The sequence below is a fragment of the Medicago sativa genome, chromosome 5, assembly GCF_051527215.1.
Source record: "Medicago sativa cultivar Bolivia chromosome 5, Bolivia_mono, whole genome shotgun sequence".
Lineage (NCBI taxonomy): Eukaryota > Viridiplantae > Streptophyta > Magnoliopsida > Fabales > Fabaceae > Medicago > Medicago sativa.
The window spans coordinates 9,565,711-9,589,006 of record NC_140753.1 but is presented as its reverse complement, the minus strand read 5'-3'; the positions used below and the strand labels follow the sequence as shown (position 1 = coordinate 9,589,006).

Below are 23,296 nucleotides of genomic sequence, written 5' to 3'. Positions count from 1 at the left end.
CGTGATCGGGGTTCGAATTTGAACTCTCCACTTATATGTGTGTGTTTTCAATATCAATTGTCACTTCGTCTATTTACCCAAAAAAATTAGCTAATATAAAATTTTTGGAGATTCATCTTCAAACGGAAACTAAAAGTCAATTTATATATATATATTGTAAGTGACTAAAACTTTTTTTTTTGGGAAGTGACTAAAAACTTATATAACCAATTTTTTATATATGTATAATTACTCATTGAAGTTTCCTTAAAAAAAGAAAGAAAAAAAAATACTCATTGAAGTTTATAATCCGCACCCCCTGACCTAGGGTCCTGGATACGCCACTGAACGTAACTCATTTGGCACATGCTTCTTATACTATGGGTGATTTTTAGCAAGAACTTTGATCTGAAACTGGAAGTAATTAAACCAATAGCATCTCAAGCATAAGTTCCTCCACGTCACAGGATTTAAAAAAAATGCTGTTGAATAACACTTTGCTACAATACCTTTCATAGAACTTGGCACTCTTATTTCAGAAAAAAGTGTAAAGTTAGAGCAGCACTTATGAAAAGCTGGAAGAGTAGCACTAATACATGATAAATTTTTAGTGCTTTTTTCCTTATGCTTGTTTTGGCAAACTAGAAACTGAAGTATTACAGTAAATACCATGTGAAGTCTGTCAAAATATGCTTGAACAAGCATATGAAGAGTGTTAACTGCCCCCAACAGCTGTAGTTAACTGCAGCTGAGACAATGTATTTATGTAATTTTGGGGTGTCGGAGAGCATTTTTTAAATGTAAAGAGCAATTTCCAGACCATTATTGAATAGAGGATGCTCTTGTTAATTTACAGGCCCAATTGTACTTTGATAAGTTCTTCTAATTCAATTTTTATGATTTAAAAAAAAAATATAATAATAACAATGACAAGTTATAAAAATAAAAATATTTGAAACGTGAACTTTATAAAATAGCAGGAATTAAAATTGATAACTGAAAATTTAGAGGGATTAAAGTTTGAAAGCAATTTTTAGAGAAATTGAAAATAAAAATTGATATATTTAAAGGGATCAAAAATATATTTAACCCATATTTATATAACATTTTAACTTTTTTCATTGTCATATCACATCCTTGTAAGATTCAACAATAATTTGTAGTTATTTAACTTAAATATATGATTTTTAGAAAACTTCCTCGCAATCTTTCTTTTAAAAAAAAAAAAAAAAACTTCCTCACAACGTGGTGTACGGGTTCAAAATACTCATTCATTTCTACTCCCTTCGTCCTAAATTATATATAAGTCCTTTTAAAAAAAATTGTCTCAAATAAGTCATTTTACAATACCAATGAAGTATTAATGTTATTTTTTCTACCAGATTATTAACTATTTATTGCTGTTTTTTTTCTTTCAATTCTTTAAATTATCTTTTCCATAACATAATTTCTTTCACATGCAAAATTAATTACATTTATAAAATAACACATAATTTCTTTCACATAAAATGATCAAAACTACTTACGATTTGAGACAAAGGGATTATATAACAAAATGGTTGAATCTAAAATAAATGTAAGTGCTATATATAGATGAGCTTCACATAGAGAAATCATGGTGGTGAGTGAAAGCAATTTTCTAAATTGAAAACGAGAATAAGGAACGAAAGATTCATCTGAGCATATAACATAACATTTGTTTGATATTTGATTACATTTGATCTTATCATATAATGTGTTAAATATTTAACATTACATTGGCAACATTCTTATTTTGTTATCAGAGACACAACAATCCTCATATTTCATACACTATTGTACTATGTCCTCGAGCTTAGCTCAGCTGGTAAGAACAATGTATAATATATGTAAGGTTTGAAGTTCAAACCCTAGCCGCCACCATATAAGATAAGATGATTAACACAGATTATATATGAACACACTCTCTCAATGAACCACACAGAATACATATCGATCTTCACTCAATTCAACGGCTCATGCCATGTTCAACTGCTGGAGCTGTTGTAGTTGTAGACATTGCTATTCCTCTAGTCCGTTGCTCAACATTTCCATGCCATCCTATCCATTCCAAAATGCAAATTTTATAGCTAAGATTTATTAGCAGCAAACCTTATTAAGAAAAGATTCAAAACAATGGTTCATGTCATATTGTTGATAAACAAGAGTGTATATTATATTACATACCAATGACCATGTTAAATCCACGGTTTTCAAGCTCACGATATTCTTGACACAAGGCGCATGCCTCGCAGCAGCAATGAATCAAGCAATCTGTACAATCATTTCCCTTCAAACCGTATTGTTGTCGCATCTTTGACCGGTAGAAGCAAGAATACAAACAAGGACACCCAATCACACAACAAATCAATGTATACAAAGCCCCACTAGCACCACATGCTGCAAAACCACAAAAATCCTTAAGTTGAATCACAACAATTAATTCATTTTTCCATTAATAACTTATTTCTATTACTTTTTTTTAAAACATATCCATCACATCAAAGAAGTCAAATTAATCCTTGCAAGTATCATGTGGTAATTTCTTAAACTAATGAAATCAGCATATTAATCCAAAAATATATAAATATATAAAATGTAAGCTCTAAAGAATTATGCGTTATTAAAGAGCACTTTTATAATGCTTTCAATATATATTGATTTGTTATTAGAAATGAATAGGTGTCTTACAAGTGGATCCTTTGTCAATGATTTCTGCAACTTGGCCAAAAGTGATACATGGACACCAGAACGTTATGCAACCTGAAACAAATTAGATATGCAAAGTCAACCAAGTGAAAATTAATTAATATACATATAGTTATATAGCTAGCTGTAGGTATATGCATAATATAATTAGTTTAGTAAAGGATGAGCGAGCGACTTACTTTTTCTAGGGTCAGATGAGGCAGAGCAGCAATCACAAAGACCGGTGGACCATTCAACTAGAGGTTTAGGCGGAGGAGGAGGAGGGGCGTAATCTGATGAGGCACCGGAGTACGCTGATGTAGTGCTGTTGTAGCTCACTGTAATACCTGTGGCTGCTGCTGCTGGTTGATTGTATGCTGGCTTTCCTTGTTCTGGTGGTGGATACATTTTTGGAACTTACTAAATTGACTTGAAGCAGATTGTATGGATAAGAGTGTTATGTTGTGTTGATATATTGTGAATGATGGATTGGCCTCACCTTTATAAATGTTGAACATTGTGAGTGCGGAATGGTTCAATAATGTGACTAAATGCACTAGTCAATGTTTGTGCAACTTGTTCGTTACTTCCATTCCACTAATAGTAATATTATTAAAGCAAGCAAAAATGTTTTTTTTTTCAACAAGAGACGACTAGGGTAGTTACATTGTACCACATGATGCTACTGTAAAAACAATTATTAAACAATTCTCATCATAGCATGGAGATTTTTTTTATTTGACTGGACATATATACAGATTGTTCTTCACATGCTCTATACAGATTGACATCACTAATTTTTTATTTTATAATCTAGGGATGCGTGTCAGCCTTATTGCTCAATGAAAAAAATACGGTGTGCAGAAAGTTGTTGGTTTTTGGTTGTTAAAATAACAGTACTCTTAGTTAAATATATATTAGCAAATTACAATCGATTTGATTTTACCATACTGTAATTTTTTAATTTAATGTATACAGACACATTTTAAGAGAAAAATATATACAGACAGACTGTATTAAGCATTAGTGAGTTGGAAAGAAAAAATTAGTGAGTTTGGAAAGAAAAAAAAAAGTACAAATAACGAGTAATAAAACTTTAATATAAGCATTGATAAGGATAGTTGTATTGAGAACAATAATCTACAAACGTAGAATTAACGAAACTAAAAGGAAAGAAGCATCAACCAAAATTGTCATCATCATATTTATAATTACATTACAAACAAATGGAGGGGTGGGGTGAATGTCATTGCCATCATCAAGCGCAGAATCAAACCATCTTTCAACTATTAGTGGTCTTATCAGTTGAAACTTGTGGTAAAATCAAACATCTGCATCGGCTTGTTGCATCATCATTTTTCAGAAATCTAATTGACGCGAACACCCCAACTGTCCAAAATGAACTCTGGCATAAAAGTTTGAACACACTACAAGGATAATATTTCAGACACTCGGTCATGTGCGTCAGGAGGAATCTCCCTCCCAGGGACCAGAACATTTAGAAGTTTGGCGTACCTGTGGGAATATAATGTCAATATCATTCCATAAAAGGGTATTAACAACTAAAATTTGGGTATTAACTCACTCTGCAGCAGTAAACAAATGTGCATGTTCTGTAATGAAGGCAAGCAAGGCCTGTGAAAGGAATAGGAATACCAAGATAAGATAACTTGAGATAAAATTACATTAAACATGAAGCTGTTGGGTTAGTTAGTAGACTTACCTCAAATGGCATGTTTAAGAGTTCATAGTAGGTGCGGACTCGATCCAATCTTTGTTGCACAATTTCACTGTTTATGGATGGAATAGCAGCCAATGCCTGTAACACCGTGCAAATTTATTATACATCTTAAATTTCGTCAAGAACTATTTTATCTCCACTTTATTCCTAATCTCTCTTAATGAAGTCAAATGGTAAGATTGTCTAATTAATAAAAAAAAATATGCAACATGCAAAAATCCACACACAGTGGCTGTATCTAGTTAGTGCAAAAATCCAGTGGCTGTATCTAGTTAGATAAGCTTTTAGTGAGATTAAGAAAAGCAAATACTAAACATGCAATACAACCATGCAAAAATTTTAAACTGTTTGTCATGACTATTTTAATCTTAACCATCGTTGGTTAGATCTAGTGGTATAAATTAAACCCTCTTAAGTTGCATTTGGGGTTCGGAGGGGAAGGGAGGAGAGGGAGCCCAAGAGGGAGAACGGTGACAAGCTCTAATCAATGTGCGAAGTTAGAGACCACCAAAACTGGCTAATATCATGCCCTAGCCCAAAACTTTAGTGTTTCAAGTACATGAATCTCCACACGTGTATTATACCGCTCACTAACGCGCGGTCAAAATCAACCATCGCTCTGGTACAATTTGTTAGAAAAGACGCAAAATAGAGATGAAGGATCAAGAAGAAAGGACACGTTTGGGAAAAAAAACTTCACGAGAAAAAATCATGAGCAAAGGACATCAACAAGAGCAACTACTACAAACATCTTAAATGCTAAACCTTAGTATGTATCATAGTACATGTAAAACCCTAACTCAAAAGCCCAAAAACGCAAAAGGCTCATACATCACTTTAGAACATGTTTTGAGCTTAAGTGTATGCATGCCTAATAACGAGCACTCTTTGAGCGCTGGAAGAAAAATAGCCCTCACACTTGATACATCTACACGCACACACAATATCAGTTACCTGTTCCAATGCAATAGTGTTTCGACATATTTGCTGAACACCAAAAAGATTAATAGACTTCATATCCGCCAAAGCCTGTAAGTAAAAGCGCCCCCTCTCATTAGCAGTGAAGAAACGGAAAATACCTTTTTCAAACAGAAATATTGCAAGTATTTAGGTCAAAACAAAACTGTAAATTGTATACATTCGCACCTTAATAGATGCATTTGCTGCAACTCCACAAATTCCACCAAATATGTAATTCCGCTTTGCATTTGAAATAAAAGGAGCCATTTCCTCATCTCTTCGGGTTATCTGGACATTTCATTAAAATAGTAAACATAAATAGTTTAACTTACATAAACATAACATACATCTTTGAGTCACCAACAGGAAGATCAAACTTTTTTGAAATTCATCATTTTGGCTATTGACCGTTTACATTCAATATTAGGATTTATAGTAAGATTCCATTGTTTTATTTTATCGATCAGATAATTTAGAATTCTTTGACCGGTGGGTTTATTAAGCCGCCATTACAACTAACTTAGTTTGATTTTAACATTTATTTATATTAGTATTTGAGTTATTCCCACACTTCCCTAGTGGAAGAATATACGTTCTGACTAGAACTTATGCTCTCATTCTCTCAAGGTTTATTTGGTATGGTATGAATGTATGTTACTTTTTGGTTTAGTATTAGAACTTAAAATTCTCATGATTAAAAAACTCACTCGACAATTTCACAAAATAAGCGATTGAAAGAGGGTCTCAATAGATATTGATGTGAGTGCAAGCGCATACACTTAGCTTGTAAGGTGAGGACTGCCCATCGTGTATGCACTACTTAGGCCATGTGTGTAGTCAATGTGGAACTCTCAACACTTCACTTCATGCTCTAAACTGCACATCTAAATTGGGACTTGTGTGGATGGAATAACATAGATCTCAACACCTCCCTCTCCACACACCTAAAACTAGACATCTAGAGCATGGACAAACACAAACAGACTAAAAGAGAACTTGGCCCAATAACAGCTTGAACTAAGTTCTAATACCATCTACGGTTTTGGGCCTAACTCAATCTCACAATATCAGTTTCTAAGGTGAGGACTATCTAGTGTCTAATCTTATATGCCTCACTTAGGCCACATCTTTAGTTTATGTGGGGAAATCAACCATAATTTGAAAATTTAATAAAATTCATAAATATATAGAATTTTATTTTAAACAATATTGGAAAATCTACCCTACTTTGTGGGAAAAGGCTTGGCTGTTGTTGTTGGAAAATCTAACTTAATTGTGGCGATCCCTGTGCTCTATTATTGGGCCAGTTTGTCTATCTTCATTGCAGCAGAACAACACCTTTACGGTTTGTTTGGGAGTTTGGAGGGGAGGGTTTTGGAGGCTGGGAAATATAGGGGAAAATGCAGAAATCTTTTGCATATTAGAGAATGATAAATTAATGCTTATGATTAATATATTTTTAATTTTAAGAACATTATAACAACATAAGTTAAATTTGAAGAATTCATATAAACCCTCCAAAACCCCCCAAAATCTTCCTCCAATACAATTTTTGAGTTCCCCAAAATGAGGAAGATTTTGTATTATGAAGAAAAATGAAACCCCAAAGCCCTCTCCTACCAATGTCTTCTATTTCTTCCACTTGCTCCTCCCTTCCCCTCCAAACTCGCAAACAAAGCCTTAGTGTGTTGGTTTGAGGGGGCGGTTCTAGTCCCACATCAACTAGTGATATGATCTTGTAAAGCTAATAAGACTAGGGTAATCCTCACCTTACCAATCAGTTTTGTGAGGTTTGATTAGGTCCAAAACCTAATATGGTATCAAAGTCTGTCCTAGATCCATTGTTGGGCTCCCTACATCATCCACCCCCAGCCTAATTGATGGTGTGAAGGAAGGGGTCCAACGGGTATTGATGTCAGTGCATGAACATAAAACCAAATTCTAAGGTGAGGACTGCCCCAAGTTGTGCATGCACTACTTGGGCCATATCTTTGGTCGAAGTGGTACTCTTGGGACAAGACATCTAAAGTGGAATTTATGTGGGTGGAATAAAGACTTCTTGAGAAATTGGGCGGCAGGATCTTTTGAAGAAAACATACAAAGATAGATAGAAAGACACCTGTGCAGTGAGAGAAATGATGAAGTCATCTGGTTCTTCAGCATCTTGGTCATCCAAGTATTCTGTATTTGTCATTTCCTGTTCAAATGCTCAGATAAGTTTGACGGCAATCGAATCATCAAATTCTTCAATCAGAGAAAAGTAACATCACATTTGGCAAACCTGCATATGAAATATTGTCTCCAATTGCATTTCTATGCGTAAAACCTTCAGGCAGTCAATTGCCAATTTTCTATAATCTTGAGCAAATGATGCCAGACTCCTTGTAGGTGTGCTGTCTGAATGACTATGATGCTTTCCTTCAACATGATTTGTTGCTCTTTGAGTAGTCTGTCCAAGCCTGCCAATTTCACAAGAATTTTAATGCTTGGAATTCTTTCATCATGAAAAAACAAAGGCTTAAATGCATTTTTGCTCCACCTATTTTAACTTGACTGAAATTTTAGTTCCCCCATTTCTAAACCCATTATTTTGGTCCCCTTATTATACATTTCTTGGGTCTTTTATTCCTCCATCAATTTTGGTGACTTGTCACTCTCATTGATTAAATGTTTTCCATATCATTATTTTTAGTTATTATTATATTAAAATATAAAAAATATTTAAAAATTATCATCATCAACATCCACCATCATCATTCATGGCTTTTCATCTTCGTCTTGTACATTCATAAACCCATAAATGTTTGCTAATTAATTGTTAAATAAACACAACATCCCAATGCAATTAACTATCCCCATCCCCTCAAGAACAAAGCCTGTGAATGTATGAAAGGAGAAGGGAGCGAGTGAAATTTTGTAAAAAGGCAGAGACTGAAATCAATAACTGAAAATTTTGTAAAAAGTCACTTAGAACAGAACAAAACAAAACTCTATGGTCCTAACTAGGTAAGGAGTATTTATTTTGTTTTGTTCCTTTCAAATATACTACCATCACAGATTGTAAGGAGCTTGGCTCCAGCCATTTTTCGAGCTCATTTAATATTTTTGTGCTCATTTAATATTTTCCTTCATTTTCACATAGTAACAGATGACACTTCCTCTGATTTAACTCGACTTACACTATTGATACCAATTCTAGTTCATCTCTCTGTTGATGCTATGATTTTTGTGATATCATCCAACGAGAAACTCTTCTATGGATACAACCACAAATTATAAATATTAAGACACACTCACATCAAATGCAAAAATTAAAAGAGAATAAAACTAAATGATGTTGATTGATGTGATCTAATTATTTTTGTTTTATATTTTTCCAATTGATGTGGATGTGCCCAAATATTTATCATTTGTGGTTGTGTTTATAGAAGAGTTCCTCTCATCCAACATATCATCCACGTACACATCAACATAATTTTATTGAGCATTGTTTTCCTGCACTATACCTAACAGACTAAACTTCAGTAAAAACTTTCAGATGCCTTTGATGATTTTATGATATTCAATTTTCTCATTTATAGGATATCTGATACACAAGTTTTAGTCGAAGGATAGTCCGTCCTACAAGGATGCTTAAGGATTTTCAGGAGTACCCTACAAAGAGGAGCACTCTTGGATATTTGCCCTACATCATAAGCACTCTGCTGCGCTATATCCCTCAAAAAACAATGCAAGGTTTGTCACAGTTATAGATCCTGCCACCCAATAAGGGAGATACACATGTAAAATCTGAGAGATTGTAACACAGAACAAGATTTTACCTACAACATAAAATTGTACTCAAGAATACATACATATAATACAAACAAACAGATAAAATATCACAAATTAACATAATAACATTAATAATGTTGAGATCTTATAAATAGTTTCATCCAAGGGAAGCTCTTTTAAATAGATTCACACTTGTGAAAAAGCAATGATAAAAAACTACTAGGTGGTGGAAAACTCCAAAGGAGTTTTATTTTTTCCCTCACACCATAGGATTCTGATTACTAAAAACTATGGTTTGTGAATGATTGGTGGTCATGCACATTTTACTGATCTTATTAAAATCCCAGAAAAGCAAATGTCTTTCTGGGGATGCGATTGTTCCACAACCTGCAACTTAAAGAGTTGTGAACTCTACAATCTGAATTGGATTCTGGCAGTCTCACGTTTATACTTACATTATATACAGTATGCAATAAAACATTGCTAGATTGCACAGCATATACAAAACACACCTTTCAACGGAGTCTGCAACATACTCCAGTGAGTCACTAAGGGATGCCAACAAAATAAGTTTATTGTCATCGTGGATTAGGTTTTCCTGAGGAAAAAAAAATACAATTAAGTCACAGGAGAAGCAAAATGAATAGGGGGAGAGACGGTGGATTTTAGCAAGAATGCATAAAATTGAAAACTTAATTATTATAGGTTGGTAAAAATTAAACGCTCGATAAGAAAATTATATCAATAATGAAGCATAGTAACTCGTAAGCATAAATGAAGAAATGAACCTGCTTAATAGGACGCAAGTTTAGCAATAATTCACTTAGCTCCAGTTCAGCCTCAATTGTTTCGGCGTCATAGGAATTGCTTTCCAAATTAAAAGGTCCTTGCAGATTTGGTAAATACCCACTTGAGGGGTCAAGCCTCATCAATTTCTCAATATCATGCCTCCCAATAAGCATGTAACTCTGCTTTTCAAGAACAGCCTGAAATATAGTTGACAAAAATGTCAAAAAATGCTAACACAGGAAAGATGTGATTCAAGGCAACTATTTATAGGAATGTCAACCACCAATTCATCTAAATAGCCAAGGACGGAGTAATCAACAGGTCCATATATACTTTGAGCTGAAACTTTATTTTCATTTTTTTTTTAAAACTAGGTATCCGGCCCAAGGACCTATTAATCAGCAGGACCAATCACACAATACACCAACGGACCCAACACAGGAATTGTTGGCACTTCGGGGATTTGAACTTAAGACCTAGAGAGGAGCACACTCTTAGGCCCCAAGCCTACACCACCATGCCATCCCTTCCCCTGGGGATTCTTGACTGAATTAATAAATAATAGGACTGAAGAAGCAGCAAGGATCCAATTCTTATGTGTTATTTGCTTCTTTATAGTCTATGATGCACCGATTCGCAGAAATGGCCACTGATACAGCAGCAACATGGCTGCAATATATGTACGCTTCTTCATGAATTTACATATTCCCCACTGAGATACATATATGGCTCAATTTTTCTTTTTATGACTCTCGGTAATCACCATAACACTTATGGCATTACCCGTTCATCTCAGATAAATATATCATTCACACTTGCCCACTCTTCTAATAATTTCTCACCCATTCATTAAATTGAACCCTTCACATGCATAATATCCTTCACCCATTCACTTTTCCCTCTGCCTTTGCCCATTTTTAGTTTGGAATTATTGAATTAAAATAATATATTTATTATATTTCATTTTTTTATATACATATCTTAAACATATTGTATCCTATTTTTTCAAAAATGTTGTATCACTGCATCGGATATGTATCGTATCTGTTACTCGTATTGCATCCATGCATCATAGTTTATGGTGCTTAGCCAGTCGTTGTTTCAAATATATGTCTTTGTCAGGTAGCTTGAGGATTTAGTAATCTATGTTCTCTGTTTTTTTTCTAGATTATTGAAAGTTTTTCCGTCAAAATAAATAAATTAAACTTACAGGAAGTTTCATCCAAAAAAAAGTACCTCCATGTATGAAGTCCGGCATCTTTCATAAGTCCTCTCCAGAAAAGTTTGCACATACTTCACAAGATCATTAGCAAATTTGGGCATTGCTTGAGCCCAGCCAAGCACCTGCAGTAAATTTGATACAAAAAGTTTCAAAGGGAAAACAAACATGTTCTCTAACTATCAAACGAAACTAAATGTCAAGCATGGTCAATGGAATAATGTCCAAATTCCAAAACTTACTAGTCCAGGTAACATATCATCTTGTGTTCAAAATAGAAAAGTAAAAAATAAAATAGAACCCGACGTATTGTATTGACATTATTATTGAAGCTAAAATTTACCTCTTTTGTCAAGTAATCAATAGCCAATAATCCTTGTAATACAGGCCGGCCCTTTTCAATTGACGAGGTATAAGTACTGACCACATGTGCTCTTGGACGAAATGCAGCCGGACCTAAAAGTTTATAGGAAGAGAACAAATCTTAAAACAAACTTATGGTGATATTTGAGGACAAATACTAATCTCTCAACAAGTCATCAACATTCACTTCCATTTTTCAATACAATATGATAAATATTGACCAAAATTTCTAATAGTTTTTCCGTGCACTATATGCCCGTAAGCCTAATTAGCTTTTACATTACAGATTGAAAAGTTCAGTAAATGTTATGCACAGTGATCTTACAAATTAGGATCAAACTATGTTTAGTTTAATTGTACAAAAGAAGTGATCTATCATCTAAGAACACTCGATTAACTACGCTATCACAGGCTTCTTCTTTCCTATTTTGTAAACAAATTTAGGAATTGCTTCTTTTAAAATCCCAACAAATAACATGTATGAGCAAGTATACTTTCAACAATTTAAATACGAACAATTGCAACAACTAAAACACTCCAAAAACACAGAAATGCATAATCTGTTTTCTGGGACTTTTGAATTGTACTGTAAGGAAAAGATAATCGAGCAAGGGATTGAGTCTTGGGTCACAGGTTCCCATAACTATGGCCGGTACAACAAAATTACTAACTACTACAGTACCAACTACTTTAAACCAGGATGCATAATTTTCATGGAAACCAAATTTGCTTCAGAAAGTTGTGTTTTGGGGTGGGTATTAATTATCACTCAAGTGCTTGTCAATAACACCTTCAATTAAGAAGTAAGAAAGGGTCTTAGCATCAAACATTTCAGTGAAAGCTAACTTCAAAATGCTTTACTGCATGATTGACATTCTATGATGTTTCAAAAAAAATTAAGATTCAGAAAAGATCACACTGACCCCAAGCAGGGCTTTTAAAATAAGGGAGACGGAAAAATAAAATAGCCAGAACAGTTTAAAAGACTTGCTTGATATGGCTTGCTGTACGCCTTTTCGGTAATCCACAAACATAGTTGGTAAAAAGTGGTCCTTTACAAAGTTCTCCACAAAAGCTAGCAACCCATCATTGCTGCAATTCACAAAATTGACAAAACCATGAAGTAACATTAATGCGTTAAAAAGTCACAAAATTTGAGCTTGAAAAGAAGTTTTGCTATTTTTTTTTTTAAATCAATAAGGGTTTGTATAAAAAATATAAACTATGCAAGCATGATTAGTCAAAACCATATAAAAATTAATAGAAACTAGCTGACATGCAAAAAACTTATAGCTTCCATTTTCATTATGTTTCCTTATATTGATTATGTTTGAAGTTTGTTGATCACTCACCCCGGGCTTGCAAAAGTAGTGCTACACTGGCACTAGACCTAATTCTTATAGATAGCATAGAAGTTATTTTACAAGTACCACCAATATCATACATCCAGAGCCTCTGATCTAAGGGTGGGTATGTTTCAATTAATGCTATGAGATGGAATAGAGTTGAATGGATTGGATCGAAGTTATTTTAATTGTCTGGATTTTAAAAATAAGGACGGATAGAATAGAATCTAATGGTATCTATTCCATCAATTTCATTACTTACCACTATTTTTCATTTCCCTGAATTTGGATGAAATGGTATGGAATCACAGCTGGACATATTTTTATAACTTAAATTACTGTTTCACCCAAGTAAAATGAAGTGTGTCGCGTAGCACAAGAACGCTGTGTTTGTCGTACAGCTGCGACTGATGACATTTCTGGCCAGTGCCGGCAAACAGTTGCAGAGCCGGAGATGCAGAATTTTGTCCTTCACAATGGCTGGACACTGGGTATTGGATTTATGCTATTAATTTGGGGATTGAGCCGACTTCACTTTTATTGTTATTTTATTTTATTATTGAGAACGTGAGGTGTTGAGGTTGCATAAAAACCAAAGACAAAACTAGTAATATTTTTTACTTATTCTGCATTTTACTGTACATCGATATTGGGATTTTATTAACATACAATTATTGGGTTTTTGACTTATTGTATTTTTATACTGTCAAAAATATTGATAATATTTTTGTTAATATTCTTATTTTTACGTTTCACGTGCATTACAAAATGTAAATCTAGCATCAGATTGTTAATATTTTGAAGAATATTAAGTTTCTAGATTGTGTAAAAATGAACTATTATTTGAAATAAGGTTATAAGGGGGATAAAAAAGTTCTAACCCATTCACTTCACAAAGGATAGGATGGAAATTATGTTCGAAGTTTAATGGACATTTCGCATTCCCTAATCCCTCTAAAGATTTTTATTGCAATTATCAGGTTTAGACTAAGAAAAGAAAGAAAAAACAAAGACGGCTAACAATGTATTCAGTATATAATCAATAGATGAGATTCAATAACCTAACCTAATAGCCCTATTTATAATGGGTTCTATAATCAATTGATCAAACATTTTGTGTTTTATTTTGACGTTGACAAGTAAAACTATTTTTACATTTCAACCACATTCTTGGTTCGTGTTCTTCATCATTTACAAATAAGCAATGTCCAAAAAACTAGACTTGACTAGCTAATTAAACCAATTAGCTGGAACCAGACCATAATATAGATTGATAGATTGATTAACATTAATATCTCTGCCCTGCATCTACACTATTTTTCAGTAAAGAAATTCTAACGAAAAAGTTTCTTTCAAAATTTTACCGCAACAAACTCAATTCATTCTACTTTCAGAACCTGGTTTTTCAAGCACATTTAGCAGTATATACTTAACATATTGGCGCTAAATATTCAATGCAGAATGACACTCTGTCCCGATATCAATATTTAAGTTAAGGTAAAATGAACAAGCACATGTGCTTAACTTAGCACTAAATACAGAAAGCAACATTTTATTCACGCATTTTTTTCAACAAAGAAAGTGAACAATAAAGTAGCATTTTGGTTTCGCATACAAGAAATCAAGGAATAAGTTTAAAAAAATATTGAATAAAGAAAAATTCTCAAATGTTTTTGAGCTCACCTAAGTTGGGAATACTTTGTTGGCAGCATTGAAGCAACTTTATCTGTGAACTGCACAAAGAATCAAGTCAGGAAAAAAAAACATATTAAACACGGTCAAAACTTTACAGGAGGGATATAACAATCCAAAAAGCAACACCTGAAGCACAGGTCGGTATATTGATGCTGCTAAATATATGCCCTCCTCAGGTAAAACCGCTGCAGACCCATAACCCTCCTGCACCACATTGGGACCCTTCCTATTCCATCCTTGGCGAACAAGATCAACTCCTGAATATTAAAATAACCAGCCATAAATGTTAGAATTGGGAAAAAAAATTAAATAAACAAAAAAATTATAAAGAAAAAATGCTATAAATAAGATGTTCAGCAGTTAGGCAATGACTTGTCATCAAAGCAAAAACTACTGCTAGAGATTAAATTGTCAAGAATCAAGTAAAAGGGTGATATTATCAGAAACTTCCATAACTAATTTACAAATTAAAAGCTATTGCAGAAATGGTACTGTCAGCACAGCATGCTAAAAGCTTACATATACGCAATATCACTCTAAACTGAAATGGAAAGAATTTAGAATTGCAGGTGCTAAACAACCAAATGGAAAATTTTCCTGTAACAGCGCTTGCTTATTTGTTTTTTATCCAATATTACTGGTAGTCTTAAACATTGATGATTTTCTTGTCCATATCATAATATTGATAAGATTACTATTCTCATGTACCATGTCTATTAAACAGCAGCTGTAATCATGTAGTAAACAATTAAAAGTGGGAGAAGGAAAATAAACATGCCAAAAACTTTGACAACTCAAATATGTGCACAAATAAATATAAATTTCATTTTTCTTTGATATTGCAACTTTTTCTATATATCAAGTATCAAAGATACCACATATGGCACTTTTCTCTATGATAGGAATAGAAATTTTATCGGAGGTGAAATAAAAATATGTACAGACATTGCAAGGAAGAGGAGTCCTAGCAACACACTCTTCCCATCACGCGCTCTCATATTGGTTGAAATTCAAACGCGTAGAAGTTTATCTTTAATAGTGATTTATTTTCACAAATTATGCAAGCTTCACCAAAATAAGCATATCTTAACAGCATCCCATGTATTCCAACAGCAACATGATTTTAAACTGTATAAGCAGCAAAATAGAATTTATCATACCCTGATTAGGAACAGATATTGTAGCATCAGTAAAGCGAAATGCAAAGGTAAGACCATTTTCTGATTCATCCCTGTAATCAATAAGAAACATTAATCATTAACTACATGATACAAATTTGATTTGAAAGATAATATTGTATTAACATAGAAAATTAAAATTTCTGTATTATTTTCTCCTGACAATTGTTAACCTGACTCAAATGATTTATCAATCGCATTAAGGCAAAAGACCTTGTGTCCAATACCCTACTCATTTTTTCTTGTCTAAACATCTTTCCTTGCAACACCAAAGTTTCAATTTATCTATAGACCGAGTGCATAAGAGGGGATTTGAGGTTGTGATTGTACTAATGCCATTGTTTTCTTTTCTATGTTTCTTTGCACCAACGCATAAATAAAACAATACCTTGTGCTCTTTCTTGTAAGTCAAGATCTCTCTAATAAGATCACTTTCATAAATTCAAAAAAAAAAAAAAAAAAGTCACAAACTAACATGTGACACCGAGCATGTCATATATGAGTTGCAAACCAAATGCTCCTCAACTAGATGATTAACAGTGAATCCTAAATGAAGGCTGCATTAATGGTTTGATTGGAGCTCCATTTATTATCTATCAAGTTCTTATGCCAACTTTATCACAGACTTTCTTAATTATTAGGTGTCTGTGGCCAAAGGACTGCTACACAATATTTCATAAAATTAAAACTTTGAATTGAGCAAAGGTTGTTGTTAAATGTTATATTTAAGAGCAAAATAAATTCAACTCACTTGCCTTTTCTCTTTCGAAGGGACTTTGCTTGCAAGTCTGGCTGTTTGCACAGCGGCATCAGCAGATGCAGCTTCTGGAGTCGCCCGCAGAATTTCACATATAAGTTGTTGGCATTCACTCTACAAAGAAACATGCAGTAAAAAAAACTAAACATGTTTCTAAACCAACAAGTGTGATACTTTCCAGTAGTTTCAACACCCACTAACATGCATGTCAAACTGCTTATTTAGTTTACAGATTTAAACTTGTCATGAGTTTTCACTTCGCAAGTTAAGCTTTCTAGAAAGTTGGTCCTAATGACGGATCCAGAAGCTTAAAAGACGGGGGGGGGCTAATTTTTATTTTTTTATGATAAATATACATGTTAAAAACTTAAAGCAAGTAGGTAATCTTCTCATCTAGTACAATTTTCAAGCTAAATACACAAACGCATAAAAGAGATGCACTAATTATAAAGTGAATGTCTCAGTTGAACAGGATGCGCATGAAACGTGGTCAACCCTTTAAGTGATAGTAAGCCTTTTACAAGTTCACTTATTATTATAGTAATATCTTAATAGCAATAACTTGCTATGGAGTGGGGAAATTATTAGCACAGACATGTACTCATTCTGTTATTAAATATCTTGCAACTGAATGACCCCTAGATATAGATTACCTGTAACACTGTCAAGGAGAAACTTATGCTGTAACCTCCTGTGACTTGAGATGTTTCAGAATCAGGATTCCAACTCACATCCACTGGCACAGATTTTGGTGTGTTCATATCAACATGCTGACTGACTTTTGCTTCCAACAGCTCCCCAACAACAACATGGTTCTCTATAGAATGATACACGAGATGACAAATTTACTATGAAGAATAATGATTAAAATAGAAAGCAGAAAACAACAACCAAAACATTTTGTCACTAGGTGGGGTTGGCTACAATTTTCCTTGGTCTTCCTTTACCTCCATTTATTGAACTATCCTCTATCTAGTTTACCCGCCTCACCAATGCTTCTATGTGTTTAAAAATATAGAAAGTGCATGAAAGTGCGCGCGCACACACACACACACACACAGAGAGGGAGAGGGAGCAGGAGAGAGAGAGAGAGAGAGAGAGAGAGAGAGAGAGAGAGAGAGAGAGAGAGAGAGAGTGTGAGTAGAGAGAGAGAGTGAGTGAAAGTAATTTGATTGATGCATCTCAACTGAATTGATTCCAGTGTAGCTAACTATTTATACATAGCTAGCTGTAGCAATACTGTTACAACAGAAACTAAGGGCTTGAAACCCAAGTACAATAGGGCAAGTAGCCCACACAAAGAGCAGTGTGAATACTGAAGTGAAGATATAATCCTATATCTCTAATGCAATGGGTTTCTCCACACATTCCCAAACCACACAAGACTCTGCTGTCTTTTACACAGCAGGTGTTTCCCCAACTTTCTCCCTAGTGCTTTTATTCATAATCCAATATTATTTTGCGTGACCATTTATTTATCTTAACATTCTCCTCTCTGCAACATTAAGTGTGCTATTAACCTAGAAAGAAGAATGCATAATAAAATTATCGTGACTAACCAAATATTCGAACAACAGCATCCAAAATTGAATCAAGAAGCTCCTTCGCAGCAATTTGTGCTTTCCCACCAGGAGCCATGAGAGGGGAAACAGGGCTTACAGCCAACAGAGTCCCAGCAATAGATATCCCATTCTTACGCTTCTGTTTTGGCAACTGGTAGCTTTCCAGTTGACCTTTAATGAAGTGTAGATCACCTGTTCCAGTTCGGGAACCATGACCAATGCTAGACCTTGATGAATTCAAAAGGTCTGCATGGGCTTTAATCTTGGATGAAATAATTTCATGAATTGTTGGTCGTAATCTTTGGCTGGTAAACAATAAAACCAGTATAACTTACACACTATCATCACTAACAAATATATAACAATAACAAAACGATAATAATGAAATGTGGTGAAGCCAGCACAAACAACCACGCCTAAAAAGCACAAAAATGATAATAATGCGAAAGACACCATGGGAAATATATATATATATATATATATATATATATATATATATATATACACATCCACAAAAGAAACGGAAAGAACACATAGTAGTGGATCTCGTTAAAGCATTTCCTCTTTTACCAACTGCAAAGGAGTTAAAGCAGAAATCAAAGGAGTTGAAATTGAAAGGAATGAAAATTCAACCAATCGTAATTGTAATTTGATGCAGTAATAATCATTTATAGCACAATACTCATGCATTTTCCTTGCTCGTGAAAAGAAACTCCAAAGGGATATTAAAAGAGAAATTGATTTTCTTATATTACTTTGGATTCATAAAATTGATTCAATATCTTGATTTTTCATCTATAGATAAACTTGCTGTCATAGTCGAAGATTTATCGAAGACTAACAATAGAGTCCCAAGCAAGAGTCAAGATCCAGCTAGCAACACTAGTGTGAAAGTTAGTTTTAAGAGAAGCTTATTGAAAAAAGCAAATCAAAACCTTCAAAGAGATGAAGAAACATAGAGTTTTCTTGAAAAGAATAAATATTTTTTTTGAAAAGAATAAATATTATTAAAATAACTAACCAAATCATAGCACCAGCAGCTGACACTTTTCCAAGCATACACAGACACTCAACCATGGTCTGAAGATACTTCACATAAAGTGGAGCATCACTCTTTCTAATTGTTTCCTACACAAGAAACTCGGAACTTCAGTTCAGAGCTAGAAGTCACTGAAAATTTGAAAAGCAATATGAATTCAATACCAATTATACAATTAAGTGGCGCATACAAGAAATTCATCAGGTGTCGAATTCGAAAGCCATGTTGGCATTTGACGAAGAGCACCACTGGCATCCTTTGTGACACCACTACCATTGATTCTCATGTTTTCCATATCCCCATCTAAAGTAGCTTCTTCACTTGAAACCAAAGCGCCTTCCTCATCATTGCCATCAAAAGAACTGAAACACACATTTGATAGTGTTTTATATACTATATTCCGCAAGCAGAATCCAAACTACACCCTAATATGTGGAGCAACAATCAAGACTTATCACGCTAGGTGGGATCAGCTACATGGATCAAACAACGTAATAGTTCTCTATCAAACAACACACCAATATGATGCTGGAAAAAGAAAAATTGGAGATTTTCTTTAAATTGTTACATCCTTAGATTAGTAAATATTAGTGAAGAGGGTATTAGAGATATAAGTGTACATAGCTTAGTTTACTTGTGTATGTGCCAGCTCATCAATAGCTGTATGCTGAGCTGTACAAATCTGTATATAAATCAGATCCATCTCAAAATTGTAACTAACTTTTCATATATTGAAAATCACAATTCTGTAATAAACTTTCTCTCTCTTCTCTCTTCCTTTCTCTCTCTCTTCTTCTTCATCATATGATGAGTTTATCAAACTCTATTAGAGGGCACAACCTAAAGTGGAAATTAAGAAAATGGAGCTACATGACTACATCACATCAACCTAACAAAGCAACAATCCAGCAAAAAAATATACTACCAAAGCTAGCATTGAGTAGTATAACCAGTATTCCATGTAACATTTAATAAAATCACACTATCAAATACTCTCATCATCACTTTCAACAATCTCGTCCATTCTTGACAAATAAGACAATATGAGAGGAATTTGCTAAATTAGAATATCTACTATGAAAGCAATCTTCCCTCGGCCATCAATGAAGCAATGTGTAGCAGTAAATAAACTGCATGAAGCTTCAATAGGAAATAAGAAATGATTTATGCAATTTACATTAGAGTATATAAGTATCTGATGCATTAAGCATCTTAGTGTGGTTTAGTTACACTTAGTTTAAGCCTTCCATTGCAGGCTAATGACAGCTGTCAGGTTGTGTACAGCTGTCATACTACCTCATGACCCTATATATACTTGTATCCCATTGTAACCTGAACTCTACAAGAAATAACAGATTCAGTTACAGAGTTAGTTACAACTCTCTCTCTCTCTTCTCTTTCTTCTGAGTTTTTCAAGCTTTTCACATTCATCAATGGTGATTCTTGTTTCTAACAGTTTATAACTAGGAGAAAAATAGCAGAATAGTCAGAAGTTCAATTGACCAGTATTACCCTCTGTCCACAGGTCCGGGCCTATATGATCCATCAATCTGGAGGCCATTTTGATTGTCGCCTTTGAATGACTTTGTTCTTCGAGACAGAGGTTGTGAATTATGCGCAGTAAGTCCAACAGAAATGGTGGTGGGAACGTCGTCGTCGTTCTCCAGCATAGTTGAGCCTGAAGCACTGTACACAAAAGAGTTCAAACACGATATATCATATCATTGGTTCACAACAAATAAACTGCTCAACTACATTAAATTGGTGGTCAGATCAAAAGTTCGCAGTACATTTAAGCGCCATGATATGAAGATGTTTTCACATAGAAGCAAATGCAAACAAAATAGAAGAGAAATTAACAAAAGAGCAAAATAGAGCTTCGGAGTTTGCTTGAAAATAGCATATCATGGGAGAAATATAAAGCACAGATGAGCCACCTCTAAAATAGCATTCCAGAAGCATATACTCTAAATGCCTTTGCAAAAAAACAAAAAAAAATGTGTACTCCAATATCTCGCAGCATCACGATCTAAGTAAGAGATAGGAACAGAAAAACAAATACCTATATTCACCTTTGTTGTATAAATGTGCATGTAAATCCTCCAAAATCTTATAAAAGAGAACTCCACGCAACTTTGTTAAATCAGAACGGACATCTTGGAGTGCCCCAACCTAGGCCACACGCCAAACATGATTATTACAAACAAAAAACACATAAAAATGTTCATAGAGATGATTAAATAAATGGAAAAATATTAACAAAGAGGGAGAGAGAGCATTTTGAATCAATAATAAGCTTGAGAAGGGATGTACATTAGTCGTATAATATACAGGTTCAAAACAAGCTAAACAAGTGGAAATTTTATAACTGACTGTTAGCCCTTCTTTCCATATGCTAGAGGATATGGTTAAGTTTAGTGACTCTCGCTGGTGTTTCAATCACAAACTAATGGTGGTTTTAAGGGAAAATGCATTTCTTCTTTTTTTGGTCAACGGGAAAAATACATTTCTAATATGCAGAGAGATGCAGAAGTTTTGTTATACACTTGTGCTTTTTAGTCTTTTTGACTTTTTTTCTTTGGATTCAGGATACAGTCACATTGACATTTTCTTTGAACAATAAACTGTTTCTACCAAAGAACAAATACAACACGTAGCAAAAAATAAGCCTTCAACGCAAAACACACTGAAAATAGAATAATAATATAGTAAGTTGAAAACCTACAGTTTGGAGACCTCGCTCAAGCATCATAATGGATTGCACATGCAATTGAACTGCAGCATAATATTGCTTCTCTGCAATGAGTTTCTCAATACGAGCTGGAACCTTAGCAATGTCTTCGATTTGATCCAATAAGGAGATTATGTGTCGTAATGTGACTGATCGATACCATAATTGATGCAATTGCTTATTGCGGGAACTAAGGTGCTTCTTAGCCTCTGCCAAATCTACCTTTAAGACGCCTATACTTTCAGTGGATTCACTAAAAAGCCTCAAGATCTGGGAATAGTTTTGGATAGCTCTGTTGAAACCACTATGATAAGATTGTACAACTTCATCGACAACCTCCTCAACAACATCACTTTGCTCTTTCAAATATTGGGCAGCAGCATCACGATCTTTTGATGTCAAAATATGAACAACATGAGGTAACGAATCAAAACGAGCAACAGTCCAAGTCTCGTCTATCCTAGAAAGTTCTTCTCTCAGATACTGCATTCAAATGGAAAACAAAGACTCAATTTTTCATCAATGAATGAGTACTACTCAGTGCAACACATGAGAAATGCAATTGCAATAAATGAATAAATCTAACCATAATAATAATACTCTACCGTCAATAATCTAATGATCTATGAAGAACGGATACAGACACGGACACTGACACGGCACACTGACACGGCTAATAATTTGAGAAAATCGCATAATTCAGTGTAATTATACGTGTCAGTGTCGTGTCGAACACGTACACGCCTAATCCGAGGAGTGACCGTGCTTCACAGCTAATGATTAATAAATCTGAAAAGGAGGAAATATAGCTTACAGATTTTTCTGGAGGCAAAGGTAAGTCATCAAAAACTCCCATAATGAGACTTCTTCAATGTGTCCACATACACACCATGAAATGAAGATATAACTGCAATGCAAAAACCCAATTGCATATAAATGAATCATCAGAATTCATTCTTAAGAGGAATAAGAAATGACAAATACAACACCAGATCTTATAATTCAACTATGACAGCAGAATTGTTTGAAGAAGAAGAAATCACAGCTAACTTACCAAATCCGACGAACAGAGGCAATTTCCGGCACGGTGGTCGCCGGCGAAGTTGCTCCGATTCGAAATTTGTGTGTTTTGTAGTAAAGAATGATAGAAAATGATGATTGGAATTGATTGAAAATGAGAGAGAACTATTCTGGAAAATCAGAGAAAGAGAAAACCAAAATTAATTAATAAAATAAATGTATCTATATGTTTTTACAGCAACTCATAGTTATCACTTATCAATAAATTAAAATTAGTATTAAAAATATTTTAAAGAATTTCTACATATAAAAAAAGATTTTGTATTAATACTTAAAAAAATTCAGAATTTTTTTTATCACTTACTGCTTTTTGATGATACTTCATGTAACAAACTAACACCTTTTAAAAATTTATTATAACCTCTGTCAAAAAAAAA

At 34.0% G+C, this 23,296-nt stretch overlaps 2 protein-coding genes across 2 annotated transcripts; both read right to left on the bottom strand.

The window, feature by feature from the left end:
• Positions 1–1,638: 1,638 nt before the first annotated feature.
• Positions 1,639–3,159, bottom strand: LOC146919823 (protein PLANT CADMIUM RESISTANCE 2-like). The gene is made up of 4 exons (XM_085713229.1): positions 2,886–3,159; positions 2,689–2,760; positions 2,185–2,397; positions 1,639–2,058 (listed from the first exon to the last, which is right to left on the bottom strand). The coding sequence occupies exons 1-4, from the start codon at positions 3,091–3,093 to the stop codon at positions 1,967–1,969; spliced, it is 585 nt and encodes a 194-aa protein (XP_085569355.1). The 5' UTR covers positions 3,094–3,159; the 3' UTR covers positions 1,639–1,966.
• A 612-nt stretch (positions 3,160–3,771) lies between these two features.
• LOC146919822 (exocyst complex component SEC8-like) lies at positions 3,772–23,065 on the bottom strand. The gene is made up of 25 exons (XM_085713226.1): positions 22,894–23,065; positions 22,654–22,746; positions 21,834–22,322; positions 21,171–21,280; positions 20,621–20,794; positions 19,299–19,470; positions 19,091–19,197; positions 18,067–18,374; positions 17,161–17,324; positions 16,506–16,621; positions 15,733–15,803; positions 14,699–14,829; positions 14,561–14,610; positions 12,523–12,623; positions 11,512–11,624; positions 11,186–11,293; positions 9,949–10,146; positions 9,673–9,758; positions 7,668–7,845; positions 7,506–7,583; positions 5,573–5,674; positions 5,381–5,455; positions 4,409–4,504; positions 4,271–4,320; positions 3,772–4,200 (listed from the first exon to the last, which is right to left on the bottom strand). Exons 2-25 carry the CDS (start codon positions 22,693–22,695, stop codon positions 4,113–4,115), a joined length of 3,207 nt encoding a protein of 1,068 aa, XP_085569352.1. The 5' UTR covers positions 22,696–22,746; positions 22,894–23,065; the 3' UTR covers positions 3,772–4,112.
• Positions 23,066–23,296: the final 231 nt, after the last annotated feature.

Excerpts from the sequence above, each read along its gene's own strand:
- LOC146919823 (XM_085713229.1), bottom strand. The coding sequence starts at position 3,093 with ATGTATCCACCACCAGAACAAGGAAAGCCAGCATACAATCAACCAGCA. Across the intron at positions 2,761-2,885 it reads CTCATCTGACCCTAGAAAAA|GTTGCATAACGTTCTGGTGT; the intron begins GTAAGTCGCTCG and ends AATTTGTTTCAG. Across the intron at positions 2,059-2,184 it reads TGGATTTAACATGGTCATTG|GATGGCATGGAAATGTTGAG; the intron begins GTATGTAATATA and ends TGGAATGGATAG.
- LOC146919822 (XM_085713226.1), bottom strand. The coding sequence starts at position 22,695 with ATGGGAGTTTTTGATGACTTACCTTTGCCTCCAGAAAAATCT. Across the intron at positions 21,281-21,833 it reads TTGAGCGAGGTCTCCAAACT|GTTGGGGCACTCCAAGATGT; the intron begins GTAGGTTTTCAA and ends CGTGTGGCCTAG. Across the intron at positions 18,375-19,090 it reads GCTGCTGGTGCTATGATTTG|CCAAAGATTACGACCAACAA; the intron begins GTTAGTTATTTT and ends ATTGTTTACCAG.